Source organism: Zalophus californianus, chromosome 9 (assembly GCF_009762305.2).
Source record: "Zalophus californianus isolate mZalCal1 chromosome 9, mZalCal1.pri.v2, whole genome shotgun sequence".
NCBI lineage: Eukaryota > Metazoa > Chordata > Mammalia > Carnivora > Otariidae > Zalophus > Zalophus californianus.
Window position 1 is genome coordinate 117,153,767 of NC_045603.1, and position 19,051 is coordinate 117,172,817.

At 39.4% G+C, this 19,051-nt stretch overlaps 1 protein-coding gene across 1 annotated transcript in view; it reads right to left on the reverse strand.

Annotated features, from left to right (window-relative positions):
• GPR158 (G protein-coupled receptor 158) overlaps window positions 1-18,818 on the reverse strand; it is a 450,005-nt gene extending 431,187 nt beyond the window's left edge. The window contains exon 1 of the mRNA XM_027592170.2: window positions 17,240-18,818. Within this exon, the coding sequence (XP_027447971.2) occupies window positions 17,240-18,141 (902 nt within the window). The 5' untranslated portion in view covers window positions 18,142-18,818. The remainder of the gene's footprint in view (window positions 1-17,239) is intronic.
• Window positions 18,819-19,051: the final 233 nt, after the last annotated feature.

The window sequence follows — 19,051 nt, forward strand, 5'->3', positions numbered from 1 at the left end:
AGTGTTGGGAATCTGGCTCACTAAGTGAACAAAAATAATACCTCAGTCCCTACCTAATACCATGTACAAGGGTAAATCCAGATATTCAAAACCTGACTGTGAAAGGTAAAACTTTAAAGTTAGTAGTTGATAACATAAGAGAATATTTTTTGAGAAGGTACTGAAAGATTTCTTAAACCCTAAAGCATAAACTGTAAGGCAAATTTTTAAGTAAATAACACCAGTAATTTTTGAAAATTCTCTTCAAGGGAAAAGATTATGAACAAAGTTAACTGAAAGGTAACAGATTGGGTGATATTACGTCTAAAATTGACACATAAGTAGTATCTAGAATACACCAGGATTTCTTGCAATTCAATAAAAGTATAGGAATCATAATAGGAAAAAGACAAAGGATATAAACAAGCATTTTACAGAAAAGTAAACCCAACAGGCTTACAAGCACATGAAGAGATGCTTAAGCAAATTAAAACAATAGTGAGATATCACTTTGCATTCATTAAACTGGCAAAAAATTAGAAAGCCATGTAATGCCAAATGTTGGCAGTAATGTAAAGCTCTAGGATCCTTTATGTCCTGCTGGTAAGTATGTAGACTGGTGCAGCCTATCTAGAGAGCCATCTTGCAATATTTTATAAAATACATTTACCCCTCTCTATGACCCAGAAATCCTGCTCTTGGGTTTACCTTTCAAAGAAATTCTCATTCAAGTCTATAAAGGGGCATATAAACTTACCACAGTGTTATTGTAATGGCAAAGAATTGAAGACATTCTGGGTGCCCATCCCTGGGACTGGACAGTTTCTACACATTATGCAGTGGTAGAGTACTATATTGCAATAGAGAAATGGACTGGTTGTGTATGTAGCAAGATGAAGAGATTTTTTAAATTTTTTTATTGTTATATTAATCACCATACATTACATCATTAGTTTTTGATGTAGTGTTCCATGATTCATTGTTTGTGCATAACACCCAGTGCTCCACGCAGAATGTGCCCTCTTTAATACACATCACCAGGCTAAACCAACCCCCTGCCCCCCTCCCCTCTAGAACCCTCAGTTTGTTTTTCAGAGTCCATCGTCTCTAATGTTTCATCTCCCCCTCAACATGAAGAGATTTTTAAAACAGAGTTGTGTAAATAAAAAGTAAGCAGAATAATCAGCTATATAGCAAGCATTTAATTAAAATTATTTGCACACAAATAGCATATGAACAGAAGAGCACACTTCACAGGTTAGTTGCAAATGGGATGGGATCAAGGAAAAGTTAAAAAACTTTTTTTAAAGGGGAAGAAGAGCTATTTTCTTTCTGTTCCCATCTAACTATAAAAGTCTAGATTCATGTTTCAGTGACTTAAGTAATCTTTGTATCATTTCCTCACTTGGGGCATCGTATCCTCAGAAAACATCCTCAAAAAAGCACCCAGCCTCTATATCATTTAGCTCCAGCATATAACTACAAGAAATACAAAAGAAACAAGAACATAGTCTGATGCCCTCTAGAACATCTAGAAGAATTTGACAACAGTCTGTCTTAAAGCAAGTAAATGTTCTCCTCCCCCACACTACTTTGCAGCAGACATGTCCAGAGAAAGCGTGCCAAACTTTACATAGTGACAAACGTCTTCCATCTGTCTGGCTTCTTGTTCTTGGAAGGTTTTTTGGCAACCAGGTCACATCTTCCTTGGGAAGATCTGTACATTTTATGTGGAAAAAAATAAATAACTCGTTTGATTTTTACAAAAGAGAAGGAACCAATAAATATAAAATGAAGTAAGGTCAATCAGGAGGAACACGTATTCCCCATCCACATATACAATCTTTGTATTTTGGGGCTCCTCAAGGTGATACTTCTTTCAAAATTAAGTGCAGCACATCTCTTAAAATTGCTAGCGTTTAGAATTTGATAATAGATGACTGTCCCTCTGAAAAATATATTTTGAGTCTGCTACTTTTATAGAGGTAGCTGACTAATGTCTCAATTTGTGGTTTTCCTTCCCTGGGATAGTTTTGAGCTTCATTTTATTTCAATTTTAAATAACAGGAGGACAATTTATCAAACACATCCACAGTGTTCCTTGTATCACCTCCATCCTTTCTGAATGGGGTAGGACAATTCCTTGTCAGGGAACCCAGTACAAAGAGATCACCTATATTGATTCATTTTTTTCAAATAACAATCTGTAAAAGAGGAAGTACTTTCTCGTTTTATAGATGAGGAAAATAAGGTTCAGCTAAGTTATATAATATGTTCAAAGTCATACTTTTTTAATGTCTACAGAGAAAAAAATGACAAAGTATATCTGTCAAGGCAAATAAAGGTTTAATGTGAACACTGTAATCTGTCTTAAAATATAATGATCTCATACATTCAGTTTCCTGTTGATTTAATTAAAATGCATTTATGTTAGTGTTTGGCTATAATATCTAAATGAAAATATCTTTTTTGTTAACCATTTCTTAAATTACTAAATTTCTCTCTTTTTTTCCTGTTGGCTCCTATTCATATAGATTTTCAAGTCAAATTACCCATCTGATAATCTGCCCAGTTTTTTTCACTCTAAATGACTTTTTTCTAGACCCTAATATTTTATACAATAAAAACAAGTCAGCTGTTAATAGTAATTTTTCACAGAAAAAATATGTAGCTTGTGACAATGGCCACTTCTGATCCAGAGATAACAACAGTAAATAAGGCCATAAAGTAAATTAAAAAAAATGTTCCCATTGAAATGAAAATAACTAGCCTTGGTTAGGTACCAAAGATGTGAACTAAATATAGGTTTTACTTGTATGCTTTGAACCCTGTGTTTTAAGTTATCATTTATTGGGTGCGCATTATGTGTCAGACATTATGCTAAAGATCGTTAAAACATCCTCACTGAAATATGTGACTGATACTATTTCCCCAGTTTATATTATAACTATGTATTATCAATATCATTTCCCCTAAATAATAGTTAAGAAACTTGGGACAAAAAGAGATGAAATGGGCTGCCTGAGGACACACACCTAATAAGGAAAAGAGCTGAATATGATGTGCATATCCTTGGTAAGGGTAAGAAGACTGTCAGAAAACCTAAGTGTGAGTTCTTGTTCAAGTTGGTGAGTTGAGCGTATATTTCTCTACCTCATCCCTCCACATCCAACTGTAATGGCAGTAAATAAGTATAAAAGGGAATGAGGCAAAATAACTGACCAGAGATTTGACATGATTTTCTGGGATCATACTGGTGATAAGCCAGAGTGGTGACAGCTGAGTCCAGGACAGGAGCAGAAAAAGGCTGGAAGAGAGGTGAAAACTGCTTTTCCAGCAGACTTTTCAGAAGGATTTTAAGCTCAAAATCAACTGGTATCAAGAGTGGAAGTAGAAAAGGAGGCAGACATCAAGGTGATGAATTGAAGGACTTCCTTGAGTTACACAAGTTGGAACATCTTTCCTTGTGTGCAATAAGGGTATTTTTTCCCAAACTGAAAACCAAGAACAATTCTGTAAATAGATGAAAAGAAATACCTGTAAGAGCTAAAACTTCTAAAATTAACTATTAGTTCTCCCAGAGTAGAGGTCTAGGGTGGGCCAGAGACTGCCAACTTCCTTCTCAGGCATCCTAAAGTGATTGAAGTGACAATCAAGGGAGAGGTCTACTGAGGAACTAGGCCTACACACCTGACACAAGACTCCATGTCCTCTAGCTATATAAATTAATCTAGCCCTTCAGTCAGAAAATTGATGACTAAGGATAACATTTGAGATGAACTGGTAGCATAAAGAAGAAGAACTGGTATGAAAAAGCAAAACAACCAAACCATGAACAAACAGCAACAATTCAGGCAACAGAAGACAATTTAATAAGTATTTTAATTTTCTCAAAGAGATTTAAGAAAATGAACATACAATTATGAAAAACAATCAGAGCAAGAAAGAGTTCATAGAAATTAAAAGACATTGCCAGATGAAAACTAATTTACTAAAAAGGAAAAAATAAAATGTCTTACAAGGGAAAGTAAAGAGAAAAAGATGAAAAAAATGAGAGAAAAGTTAAATTTATGGAGATCAATCCAGAATGTCAAATGCCAAACTCTTAGAAGTTCCAGCAAGAGAAAAGGATAGGAGAAAGTAATTTTAAGCAATCATAAAAGAAATTTCTGAGTGGAAAAATCTGAAAGGGCCAACTAAGTGGTAAGGTTGATGAATAAAAAGAATCACATCTAAGCACATCATCATGAATATTCAGAACCCTAAGGAAAAAGAAAAGATCTTAAAAGTTTCTATAAAGAGAAAAGAAACAAGTACCTACAAAAGTATAATAAATCAGGTTAATATCAAAATTTTTTTACCAGCATCAATGATACTGGCAAATTTTTTTTACCAGCTAAAAACAACGTCTTTAAAATTCTGAGGGCAAAATTACTTTAAACCTATATTCTGACAATCAGTCATGCACAAAGACATGTTTTCAGACATGGGAAGACTTAGAAATTTTACTTAGAAAGTACCTGAAATGCTTAGAAAGTATTTGAAATTATACTCCACAGGATGAAAAAATAAGAATTCTAGAAATAAGAGGACCTGCATCCAACACAGAGTTGGATCCAAAATTCCAATAATTTGAAAAGATTTCCATGATGGTTATTCTGCAGAAGACCTAAAGCAACTTGTACAAATTATGGGACTCCAACAAGAATGCCTTCAACAAAAATGTGAACTTTTCTTTAACAAATAGTATGATTGATTAAAAAGTTAGATAATCTTAGAAATAAGCAAAATATATGGTTGTTTTTTATTTCTTTAATATGAAAAAGGAAAGCAGATGGCAATTCCAAAGGCAGGGAAGCATTATGTGAGAAGTCTCCAGGCAGACATATGTAAACTAGAGGTAGCATGGTTTTGAGCAGTTGGTCTAGAGAGAGATAATCCATTGGTCCTTGAAATTTGGAACATTTTGAAAATGCACAGATTCAGTTATTCAAGGTTCATTTCTTAGAGGCAATGAACAGACAAAGCACAGACTTTTTTTTTTTTTTGGTTTTTTACTGCAGTGACAGGTTATAAATGCCACCATCTTCAATTATCTAAAAATACAGGAATAGCAAGAGAAGTAGGAGGATAAAGAAAGAAAAGTAAAAAATAGAAGATGCTATTTTAAATTTATGGATGCAAAAATCAAGGTAACCAGTAGAAAAATTTTAAATATAATTAATGAAAAAAGGAAGAGAATAGGGAAAGGGAAATATGAAATATAAAAAGCTAAATCCAACATTTGTCACATTTTAGAAGCTAATGATGATTATTTTACTTCCTAAAACCCATAATCCCTATTTTCCATTGTTACCGTTCCTCATTAGAGATACATTCCTACCTATAACAAAATCTACCTCCAAATTCACACCCAAATGTTTGTGGTCTTTCTCCTGGCTTTTCCAATCTCAGCTCCATGCCTTATGCCTCTCCACTGGCAGATTTTCAGGCAGCCCCTGACCTCTACATCTTAGACCTCACCATAAAGGACAAGGAGTGTCAGGAAATGGCAAATGACAAGACCTGCCAGCTACCAGCTTGAGAGAAATCAGGGACCCGCAGGATGTCATTCCAAGCATGCTGGTAAGGAAGAAAAAAAAAATGCTTTGCCCATGAGTTAACCTATTGTGCCTCTGCCCTTAACTCTCCTGCTGTCTGCGTCTGGAAAATGCTTCCCTTACAGGTTTGAACTAGAGAGCAAGAAAAGCAACCAACTTATTTTTGCAAGAAATTTTGGATTTTTTATTTCTACCTCCCTTGCCTCTCAAATTCCAATTTATTCATTCACACTTGAGAATGGAGCAACTAGAAATAGCTATTCTTTGACTGAAATCTCATCAGAGAGACTGGAAAAACTCAAGCTCCTAGAGCTAAGGGAGGCTGTGGCAAGAAGGCCAAGACTGAAAGGAAGAAAGAGAAAAAGGCACCAAAATAAAATAAGAACACTACAATAAAACCATCCAAGGGAAAACAATGAAAATGTATTTACAATTTACAGATTGCTATGGGGTAGAAATTTTTTTTTAATTTTATTTATTTGAGAGAGAGTATGAGCAGGGGGGAGGGACGGAGGGAGAGGGAGAAGCAGGCTCCCCGCTGAGCTGAGCAGGGAGCCCGACACAGGGCTCCATCCCAGGACCCTGAGATCATGACCTGAGGTGAAAGCAGACACTTAACGACTGAGCTGCCCTGGGGCCCCTGGGGTAGAAATTTTTAAAGTACTTAATACGTTTCTGTATTACCACAATATTTTAATGACTTATTGAACACCTGCGTATCTTACTCTCATTTTTTATGTCATTACACACTTCTCAGTACGTTCTAGTAACACTTTTCTTTCTGTTCTTGAAGCTATTCTATTCTGTTTCTATTCTTGAAGCTCATTCCTGCCTCAAGGCCTTTGCTCTCACTATTTCCTATTCAGAACATGATTACCTCAACTTGTTCCATGGCTGTCTCTTTCTTATCCTCCGTTTCTTAACTCAAAGGTCTTTCCTGACCACCCTATTTAATGCAACCCACCTTACCTCTCAGCTATTCTTTATCTCATTATCTATTCATATCCTTATAGCACTTGTTTCTATCAAGAATTATTTATTATATTTATTTTGCTTGCTGATCATCTATCTCCTCCCACCCCCACAAAAAAATATCCATGAGGACAGGGACTTTTATCTGTCATTTTCACTATTATATCCCCAGCATCTATAGTCCTAGCCAGTCACATGTTACATACCCTATAATGTTTCTTAAAAGAATAGTACATTCCATACATTATCCTAAACTCTTTATTTATATGATTGTTTACTCTTTTTTTTTTTTAAAGATTTTATCTATTTATTTGACAGAGAGAGACACAGTGAGAGAGGGAACACAAGCAGGGGGAGTGGGAGAGGGAGAAGCAGGCTTCCCGCCGAGCAGGGAGCCCGGTGCAGGGCTCGATCCCAGGACCTTGGGATCATGACCTGAGCCGAAGGCAGACGCTTAACGACTGAGCCACCTAGGTGCCCCATGATTGTTTACTCTTTACAACAATGAGAGGTACTCTACACCCTTTCAAGATGAAGACATAGAGTGAAGTAACTTCCCCAGTGTCACACAGTAAACAAAAGTGGAAGTTCGTGGATTCAAGTGTAGATTTATAATCCCAAAACCCTTCCTCCTAGCCATACTGCCTCCCTGAAATATGCAAGGCAATTTCAAGAGGCACTGAATGTAGGAAGTCATAAAATGTGGTCCTTGCATTTGAAGGCCATGTAGAACTAGTTGGGGAAATAGGACTTTTACATAAAGAGACAAACAATAATAACAAGAAGCAGCTACTTTCATGCTAGCCCCTATCTTAAAGGTGTGAAAACAAAGAACCTGAAATAAAGAGAGGGAGATATACCATAATACTCAGTGGCCCACCATTCCAAGGCTTAGTACCTGTGATCTCTCTGCCTTCATAAAAAACCTGCTATTCATTCTATCCCTACCAATAGCATCATTCACAATATTGGATTGCCAAATTTTGGGGGTATCTAAAGCTGAAGGTGCTAAGCATTTACAATTTTTAATTTTTGTTCTTAAAATCTTGGGAAATGGATTATATGTTTTTAACTTTATAAAACACTGCTTGCTTTTTCCCAAGTTTGTCCTTAAAGACCAATTGCTTCTGAATTTTAAAGGCTTTGTATTTAATATAGACTTCTGAACCTATCCTCAGATTATCTCATTCACATGGTCTGGGGAGGGCCTAGGAACATATTATCAGGCTTTTCAGGTGATCCTGATACTCAGCCAGGTTGAGATCAGTGAATAATGAGTATGAATTAACCTTTATTTGATGACTCGAGGTGTTTTTATTTGTGCGTATGATTTGTGCAAGTGATGGTCACTTCCCTGGGTCTCAATTTCCTCACCTGTAAAAGTAACAATAAATTGGATTATATGATCTCTAAAATCGTTTTGACTTCTAAAATTCTAATTCTTCAAAAAGGAGCTTTCCCAGCACATTGACTAAAACTTGCTTCTTTAAAGAATGCCCTCACCACCCCCACACAGGTATTTTCTTTTCCAAAATGCATGTTTTATTGAGAAACTTTAAATATAAAACATTTAACCATAGAAATAGTAAAACCGTGTTAGTAACAAATTCTGCAAATAGTTTGCCAAGTTTTTCTTTTTGAGCCCTGATGACACATAAATGTAAATTAATATTCCATTGATCCATCAAAATTTTGCAGTTCTCATTTGTATCAGGTTCTATATATGAAATGATCTTATATCCCAAACAAGCAAATAAATAAGTAAATAGAAACATGATCTGACAGACTCATACAAGCATACACATACATATACACATACATACAAAACCCTTGAAATAAAGAGCCCCAGAATAACATGTTTATATGCCTTCTCTCTATACCAGCAGCTTTCAACCAAAGGTATTTTTGCCCTCAAGGTGATATTTGGCAATGTTTGTAGACATTTTTGATTATGACAGTGGGCAAGGAGGTTGCTACCGGCATCTACTAGGAGTCCAGAGGTGCTGCTAAACATCTTAAAACAAACAAAACGGCCCGCACAAGAAAGGATTATCTGGCCTGAAATGTCAATGAAGCCTAGGATGAGAAACCCTGCTCTATGCAATGGTCTGGGCATCAAATAAGGGAAAGCCAAACTCTTCACTCAGGCAGCTACCTAGAAAAAAAGAAAAAACACTCACCTCCACAGTTCCATTTAAATCTCTTTAATCAAAATAATAATAAATAAATAAAATAAAAATAAATCTCTTTAACCAAAACTAATTACATGACTACACGGTGAAGTTTTTATTTCCACCCTGAAACGTCTAAGCCCTTTAGAAAAGAAAGATCTATTTTTGGTCTTTAAGTGGTCTTTTATTCTCACTGTCCTAGGCATTTTCCTGCAGAATGAGTGAAATGCTTCACCATATGATGCAGGAAAGCTTTTGATAATCCTTACCCCACCTAATCTGAAAATAAAAGTTTCTGCAACTTCTGGCCCAGTATTTTGTATATTTCACACTCATTGATAAGAAATGTGGGGGTGCCTGGCTGGCCCAGCTGGTAGAGCTTCCGACTCTTGATCTCAGGGTTGTGAGTTCGAGCCCACATTAGGTGTAGAGATTACTTAGAAATAAAATCTTAAGAAAAAAAATAAATGTTCCATGTTTTAGGATAGCTTGTCTTTTTAAACAAAATTATTATGAAGACAAATAGCAATCTAATTTATATGTAGCAATGATGTCTAGATTTTGTGTTTCCATATATGTGTATTTTGCTACATCTTGATAACTTACAGATGATAATAGATCTTTATAGTTGGAGAGATCTTGGAATTTATTTTCTCATTTCCTAATATATCAAATATAACATGCCATTAATTAAAAGATATGATATTATATTGCATACCATTAAAAGGAAATGTATGCCAATTGGAAATCACATGCTCTCAATCCTAAGCCAGATCTCAAGTTAAGAGACATCAAAATGGGGGAAAAGTGCATCTTAGAATTGATAAAATACATTATACTATATTACCTTTTTCTCTTTCTCAGATAAAAGCCGTGTGTCATTCTATGAAGTTTCTTTCATACTCTGGTTTCTCTTCAGATCACATAAATCTTTCACCTTTTTCTATGAAAGTTCTTCCATAATAATGTAAAAAGGCATATCCATGGGACAAAACACATAAATGGTGAGAAAACTAGGTTAAAGAAATAAAGCAAAATCTTATGTAATTCTAAGTTTCCTTTTAAATTATAGGTGCACTGGGTACTTTGCTAATTAGACAGAATTTTTTAAAAATTCTATGTTGTCTTGTTATAGTTTTTAACTGGGGGAAAGTTATAACAGGTATTATAATGAATAAAAATTAACTGGATTTCAATTAATTAGAAGTAATAATTAACCATGTAAAAGAGAGAGAGAGAGAGAGACTGCCTTCTTTGACAGGAAAGTAGGTAATTTTTGTTTGGGAAAAATGACCTTGGGGTCAGACCACTTAAGCTAATTCTGTGTTTTCTATAAATTCTACCTGTAATGATGGTGATGAAACTAGATATATCCTGTAATTGCTTTGAGGCCCTATAATATCCTTTGATACAAAAAAGAAAGTTCATCATGGCTCCTATACTAAGCTTGGCATTGTAGAAAAGGGTGGGGAGAAACCTGAGAAAGACTTTTAACTGAAGAAGTATCTCATAGAACAACCTATCCACCTAAATATTTTTATAGGGTTTTTTTTCCTGAAGGAAAAAGGACTTGTTGAATGAGTATATGCCAGAGAAACTAGAAATTGCACATAGGAATGTTTTTTGTTTTGTTTTGTTTTGTTTTTTACTAAAAGCTGAAAAGCAAATAAGGCTAAAGACCAGGAGAAGTTCCTCCATCCCCACCCCAGTGCATATGCCAAAGATGTGGACAAGAGCTTAATAACACTATTGGTTGCAAATTCTCCAAGCATAGCCTCAGTACCAGTGTGCTGCCTATTTGTGCAATAGTGGCCATCAAGCTGCCAAAGTTATCAAAATCCCAGTGTACTCTTTTAGTAATTCTGCTAAAATAACCCTGTAAATAGCAATCCAGAACCGAAGAGAGAAAATAAACAAGGCCCTAATGCTCAGTACCAACCAAGTGCAACTTAACGTCAACAACATACTTCTTGGCATCGCAATATATTACAATATAATCATAAAACACAGTGTGGGTTGGAAAAGGGTAGCCATAAAACCCTGAACAGTGGACACCAAACTGCTGCCTTTCTGAAATTGAAAGTAAAATTGGACTTAGAAGTTGAGGCTCTGAAATCAGTCTAATGAGGGCATCAGTGCCCTCTCCAGAGGGCAGGCACATACTCTTATTTATTTAGCAGTCTCAGAAATCCCATTTCTGCTTCCAAATGCATATTCTACAAAATGGCAAGTAATGCCGTGCCACTGCTCCATGACAACAAATAGCCCTTTTTGAAATTTTAAAATTAGCCAACTACAGAAGTAAATTGATGGTGGGTTATTGTTAAGAGTAGGTAAGGAGTTTCAAAATGCCTAAACATTGGTTATCTTGAGGGAGGTTACACGGGTATACTGACGCCCCTGATTTAGAAATCTGCAAAATAGCTTCATGTTGCCTTTGAGTAAAATCGGGATCTTTCAAGACCTGGAACATCAGATCCTGATTATTCTTATTTTGAAATGGCATTCCTCCCCTCCAAAAAAAAAAAGAGAGAGAGAGAAATGGTGGTCTCATTTCCACTAGCATATATACTTAGTATACATAGAGAGTATATTCTATGAATAAATGACTATGATAAAAACATACATTGGATATATATGAACATGATCTGCATTTAAATATTATATTAACTGTTTTCAGCATTATAATCAAAAGCTCAAAAGTTAAAGTAATATGTTTAGTTAGGTACATAATCATAGACTTTTAGGGTTATAAGGAGCCCTACAGGTCACCTAAGACCAACTCCCTCAATTTACAGATAAAGAAACTGAGGATTAGAAAGGCAACCACTGCCCATGGTTACACCATGAGTCAAAGATATGGTCCAGCTGGTGCCAACATCTTCTGTCTCCAAGACCCATGTTTCCACCTTGATCCACTGTCATTACAAATCTTCACAATAATTAGGGAAAAAACAAAACCATCATATGAATTATAAATTACTATTAATCACATGACTTTAATTCAGCTAAACTAAGAAAGTTTATATCTGAGGTAAGTATTCGGGAAGCCAGAAGCTACAATACAAAATACTTACTGAACTTTCTGTGTGATCACAGTTCTTCATTTAGTTGTTACAGAATCCCAAAGGAGATGTACTTTACTATTCACGGTTTACCGATTAAATAATTGAGACTCAAAAATCTCAGTAGCAGAAGTTCATCTAAAAACTCTTTGATCTATAACCCAGGTAAGCATCTTTTTGCTGTTTCTATAGGTAACCTCTTCACTATCATTACCCACAAGAGAGACCTAGGATATGTTTAGCTTGGAGCAAAATGGTTATTTCCCTTATACTGTGAAGTGCCCTCTTCTGTTGAAAGCAGAGATCTGTTCCAAAATCACTGTGGAGGTTTATGTGAAGGAGAGAGAGTGAAGTGACCCCTCAGGAGTCAGCAAATCAGTGATATCGATGTTTGTTGCATTAGTTTCTAAAAAGGGGTTTCCACACTATTGTGATCTTTCCTTCATTGCCCTATTGCTTTTTTTTTTTTTTTACCAACATCAGGTCTGACATTCACATGGTTTCCTCTTCTTCTGCATGTTACTTCCCCAGCAACATCATTTCCACAACGCACTGCACTTATGTGTATCAGCCCTGTTTCCAAAGCCTACTTGTTGACAATCTGGATAGACCAATTAAGAATGTGTAGAACAAAGGGTTATAAAGGTATTTGGATAGCATCAAGTCCATGCCCATTAATTATGCAGAAGCTGATTTCCAGACAGGTAATACAGCCAGTCAGAGACAAAACTGGGACTTGAGGCAAAGTTCTGTCAAGTCTAATATTCTTCCTACTACACAACATGCTTGATTTTATGATTAGCCTAAAAATTTTAAGCGTATATGACTTATTTGGGCCAAATATATTATTTCAAGTCATTACCATGTTATGTTTTTTTAATAACAAGGTGAAAACAAAGTTGGCAATCAAGAGATAGCAGCATAAGGTAGTAGAAAGACAATATAAGCTTCATAGCAGGATAGCTTTAAATTTGATTTGGGCTCCCTAATTCACTAGCTATGTTATGTTGGGCAGGTTGCTTAACCTTTCTGAAGCTGTAACTACCTGAGAGTACAAAGAATTAGAGCAGTGGTATGTATAAAGCATCTGACATATAGTAGGTGCTCAATATATATGGGTTTCCGCTAATTCTAACCTACCACAAAAGAGCTGTGCCACTCAAGCAAGTTCCTTTAGGCCTTTGGGTCTTGTCTCCTCCATTGCAAATTGAGAAGATGAAAGAAACCAAATGAATTCCTATGTCCCTTTTAGCTCAACAAAAAATAATTAGTTCCCAAAGGTTCCTTTGCTTTAACTTCAACACTTAAGTACCTTATATCCATCCTAAGCACTGAACAGTACCAACTACCACCAGGAAGATATCTATGATTTCAGCAGAATGGAATCCAACTCCATATCACTTTAAGTTCCACAAAGAAAAATAACAATGCAAAACCAAGGGACTTAAAGGAAAATTTCTACAAAGACATCACAAACCTAATGTAATAAATATAAACAACTGAGGATATAGTTAAATTATTACTCTCTCTTTTGCTGAGTTGGAAGATGAGAACTAAAATATTTATGCTATATAACAAATGACCTAAGAGACATTTGATTAGAGTAATGCCATTTTTTGAAAAAAATGAGTAATAAATTTCTCTTCCTATGTGAGTCTTTTTTTAAAAGATTTATTTATTTATTATTGGGGGGGGAGCACCAGGAGAGTCAAGCAGACTCCCTGCTAAGTGCAGAGCCCAACACAAGGCTCAATCCCATGACCCTGAGATCATGACCTGAGCAAAAGCAAGAGTGGGGAGGCCCAATGGATTGAGACAGCACCCCCCAATGTGAGTCTTAAACTAGGCTTTGAAATTTAAGATACTTTTATCATTTGGAAACCGAGGGGAATAAAATTTACTCTGAGAGGTATTTTACAGTCACATTAATATAAGAAAGTGGTTAACCATGTTCTCACACTACTTTCGAATTTCATGTTTGGGACTTACGTTCTCTAAAAAATAAAATATAATTTAAATGCTTCAATCTTATAAACAAGACCTGAGAAAATACTAACTGATCTTAAATGACAATTTTAACTACAAAGTTTTTCTTCCTTTTCTCTTCCATAAGAAAATTATCAATGTGATTTTCATTACAGATAAGGCTTTTTGCAAATAACATTGTGGATGTTCAAAATACATTTAAAATCATATATAGAGCTCTTTTTTTAAGGTTCTTTTTTAAGATTTTATTTATTTATTTGACAGAGAGAGACACAGCGAGAGAGGGAACACAAGCAGGGGGAGTGGGAGAGGGAGAAGCAGGCTTCCCACTGAGCAGGGAGCCCGATGCGAGGCTCGATCCCAGGACCCTGGGATCATAACCTGAGCTGAAGGCAGTTTCTTAACAACTGAGCCACCCAGGCACCCCCCATATGAAGAGCTGTTAATCATGGTTTCCCAAAAATTCATTTGAGGTTTGCCCTGTACCGTGCCTGTACAGTATTATTCACCTATATTATAGAATTTTAGAATGTACATCTTAGATCATAAAACACCACCACCATCAACAACAACAACAACAAAAAACCTTTGCCTCATATGAGTAGGAAGAGACAGGAAAGACCCATTTAAATATTATCTCAAATGTGTGAAATAAACAATATAGTATTTTTTAATTCAACCACTGTGTTCTATGAGCTGATTCTTTTTTTGTCCTAAAATGTGATGACGAGTAAACTCTATTCCCCAGCATGCACTGTATGCAAAGGTTAAGAGAGCCACAGAAATATGATTTAGGTCTATACGTATCAAGCATAGTGTGAACCAGAGATAGAAGGCCTGGATCCTGCTTTTGTCATTACTATAAAATTGATTTGTGATTTGGACAAGTCACTTCACCTTTTTAGTTCTGTCTCTTTACCTATGAAACAACAGGAGGAACCACCTGATCTCTTTAAGATTTCTTCCAGTTCCTATAATTAACATCTGTGCAAATCCTCAGTACAGCATTTGAGGGGCACGAGACATGGGGCAAAGCACTCACAGGAGTGCACTTACTCTGCTCTCCATACATACTGCGAGGATGAACCAGCTTTTCAGAGAGCCAAATACTAAATGGCCTGGCTTCATGCCTTGGCTAAAGAACACCATTGATGACTATGAAAGCACTTAAAGAAACTCAGCCAGAGGAAACAAACCACTTTCTGAATGTAGTCCAAAAAGTAGGTAGGGGGCATGTAAGCCCTCACAACCTCAGACCCTTTGTGTCCTTGGCCTTTCATCCTGGCTGGCAGAAGGCACTGAGTTTATTTAGGTGACTCACGCTTTCTTAGCCTTAAGAGAAATTATTCTGAAAATGAATGGCTCTCCTCCCTGATCCCGCATCTGACCCTTAAAAATACATATATTTTTATGCAGCAGCTATACTATATGCAGCATTCTTAGAACACCTTCATAAAATAGAGTTCAGCATAGTGACTAAAAGTATGAAAGGGGCTCAAATCCTGGCTCTACTACTTACCTGCTGTGGGATCTCAGGAAAAAAAGCTTAACCTCTCCCTGCTTCAGGTTCCTTTTCTGTAAAATAGGGAAACTAATAAAACCTAACTCATAGAGTTGTGACAATTAAGTAAGATAATGCATGCAAAGCAGTTACCACAGAATCTGACAGAAAGTAAATGTTATAGATACGTAGATAGATGATAGATACACAGATAACAGATGATAGATTAATCCTGGGAACTGGGTCTCCCTAAAAACACTTATCCGAAGGCCACAAACAATTTGCTGGCAGTGAATGGCATCTGCTGATCTTTCCTCTTCTGAGCAAACAACATGGCAAAGGCTCAAAGCTCGGCTCACCTCTTACTAATAGGATCCTGCAGAAATCAGGAGGAAATGAGATTATCCTGAAAGCAGGAAAGAGTTACTCTGGTTTAAGACAGGGTCTTTAAAAGAGATAGAAACACATGCAGACATGCACACATGCACACACACACACATACACACACACATTTAATATAGTCATACAGAATCAGAGAAAGTGTTTTTGTTTGTTTGTTTGTTTTTGTATATGCATTCTCAAGTGTGGCTGGCATTAAAAGCTACAAAATTTTATAGCTAGATGGCTCCCTGGAGACCATCTAGTTCAACTCCCTCACTTGGTAGGTAAGTAGCTGAGGCCCAGAGAGGTTAAGCAACTTACTGGGGGACATCCAGCTGTAAATGACAGTGCCAAGACAAGCTTTCTGATTTCCCCTTTTGCCCGCCCAGTACTCAGCCTGGTATCTTTCAAAAGCTCAGCACACTGTCCTTGTTGTGCCAAACAGAGCATTAAGGTGCATGCACACACACCCTCTCAGGTTTCTCACTTTTAAGTTCCCAAAAAGTACAGAAGCAACCTCAACCACCAAGACCTTCTTGCCAGAGCCTCCCATCATGGAAACTGAGGAGGATCCCAGTCAATCTGTGGCCCTCTCCCAGGCTGTCTTTGGAGTTTCTACTCTTCCCTTTGCGTTCCTGCCTCACAACCATTCTAAAGTGCTATTTCTTAGACATTCCTCACCAAAAAGGTCAGGCATGTCTCAGGACAGAAATTGCCCCTGCTAATTTGCAAATTCTTCATCTCCCCACAAATGCTATACTTTTAGACACAGGAAATACAGAAGAACTGTGATTAAATTTCCAAAAAGCTCCCCCAGTGAATTCAGTCAGAACTAATGCCGCCCTCCCTAAGATAACTCAGTCAGGTTCACTTATAAAGTGTGTGAGTAGGTGAAGGACTGGAGAACCCTCAGGTACGCCTGACACAGAGAACAGGAGGAAGAGGGGAAGAGGGAGACGGGAAGGAGGAGGAGCACACTGACCAAACTGCAAAGTCTGGATCCTGGAAACAGCCAAGCTGCTGAGACTGACTCACTGCTGAGGGGATAGAACTGCAGAGGGGATGTACTGTGTTAATCATACGTCCTCTGGTAACTAACAGCGGACTGGTGCCCCGAACTACACATATAGGAAGCAGGCAGAGGCTATCCCTAAGTGGCATAAATGAGGAACTCTGTCTTCCTCTTTTTTCTCTCCTCCCTTTTCTCTCATCCAGTGCTGGCCACTCCATGCCTGGCGGGCACACCCAAGCTCTCCAGCTTCCCTCAAATCACCCCCAGACTGGGAACTCCCCTCCCTGATCTCCTGAGGGTTTAAAAGGAGTGTAGGGCATCAGACATTTCAACTCTGCCAAATGCTCACCAGTCCCTTGCCCCTTGCAGGGAAACTGATCTGACAGAAGATTTCACTGAGCTGAAAAAGGTAGGGCGCTTCTTGTCTCTAAGCACAGGCGCCGGCGAAAGGTGTCCCTCAGCCTGGGTCTCTGCTTTGAGGGTGGGAGGCATTAAGTGTCCCAGCCAAGTGTTCCTTCCCCAAGGTGAAACCAGAAGGAAGGCTTTGCTTTTGCCTTTTTCCCACTTCCTACCTGAATTCCGGGACCAGGTTAGGCTGCAACCCGTAGAAAGCAGCGGACAGAGTGACCAGCCACCCAGGCTTGTAACTCCCGTTCTCGCACTCCAGATAAGGCGGAGACCACTTGACGTGGCTCTTGTCCCCGCCAAGCCCGTCCCTGCGCCGCCAGCTATGGCCCAGGCTCCGGGGCCCCTGATTGGAGCCGCGGCGGTGTAAGTGGGTCCTCCACTTGCGCCGCAGGCCGTGGAACCACTCGGTCTCCAGCGTGGCGTTGGCCAGGTGGTGTGCCGAGGAGGACAGGTCCTGGAGCAGGATGCGGCTCTCTTCGCGGGTGGCCTGGAGGAAAACCTGCGGGGCCGGTGCGGACAGCGACTCGGTGCTGAAGGTGATGGCTGCCCGGGAAATGCTGGGCTCGCCCTCCAGGAGACTCTGCACCAGTGCCTGGTACCACTCCAGGTCGTCCTGCAAGTTCTGCTCCCTCGACTTATTGCTCTGCAGCATCATGTTGAGGAAGTTAGTGGCGTGTGTCAGCGTGTCCAGCGCCCCGTGCAAGGAAGGATGGGAGCTGGCTAGGGCTGACGACTTCCCCGGCAGGCCCGCCAACTCGTAGCGGCCGGAGCAGTTGGCTCGCTTCAGCTGGTGGGAGTCCCCGGTGTAGAGGTAAGAGGCCACGTCCATGGGCACCTCCTCGGCGAGTTTCTGCGCCAAGATGGTGCCGTCGGTGGAGCGGCTCCAGGGAGCCGAGGGGTCCGAGGCAGAGGCTCGAGCCGGCTGCTGGGCGTGCTGCTTCAGCCTCAGGGTTCTCTCACGAGGGGAATCCAGCCGTCCCAGAGGGTCGCGGCTGGTGCTAACAGTTCCCAATCCCAGATGAGCGAGCAGGAGGCAGAAGAGTAAGGGATAAGCCATGGCTCCCATCTGCTTCGCAGACACGAGAGGAGGTAACGGGAGACACTTTTTTTAAAATTTGGTCGTCAGTTTATCAACAGTAAGACTTTTACTAGGAGTCGGCTCCCTTCTCCAGATGGCACCCAGTCGAAAGGGACTTTAAAATAAGAGTGTTTCGGAATTGGCCCGGCTGGTTAAGCTACCGTCACAGGAAATCAAATCACCTGTGGCAACGCCGGCTGCACCCGCTCCATAATGGGTCGGCTCGGGATTACGCACCTCACAGCCTTGAGCAGAACAGGTCACATCCCCTCTCGCTCCCGGCGGCTATAGTTAGCCTGCTTACGTCTTTCTGCTCAGCAGCTTCCACCGTCGCTCTCATTGAGGTGTGTTCAAGAGCTGCTGCTGCTGCTGCCGCCGCGGCCGCCAAAGACGCTGCTCCATCATCTCACCCGTGGCAGGTCGTTCCCGCCTCCCGGCGCTGGCTCCTCCTCGTTCGCTTCGTCCGGAGGCACGGAGTGCGCGCACACAGATCCGCACCGCGAGCGCAGGACTGAGTCCCGGAGAGCGAAGATTTCTTTTAAGACGTTTGTCTCTCTGGAGTTTATAGGACCAGGCAACTGGTTAATTGGAGCCCTCAGGTCTGGCCACAAACCACACTCCTGTCTCCCCCTGCTCTGGAGGAAAGCCGGTTTAAAGAGGCAGCTTGGCCGCAACCAAACCCTTGAGGGACAGCCCCAAGCCGTCTTGTTCTCTGTTTGGTCGGCTCCTCTGTCAATCAGCCGACTGCCATTTGTTGGGCTGGGGCGGGAGCTGTCCAGTGCTGAACCCGAGGCGGCACGGAAGAGGCGCAGGAGGAGGCGGTGGCTCGGGATGCAGCAGCGCGGAGTCCTTTCACCCACTCGCGTTCCCTGATGACTCGGAAACCCGAGGGGGTGGG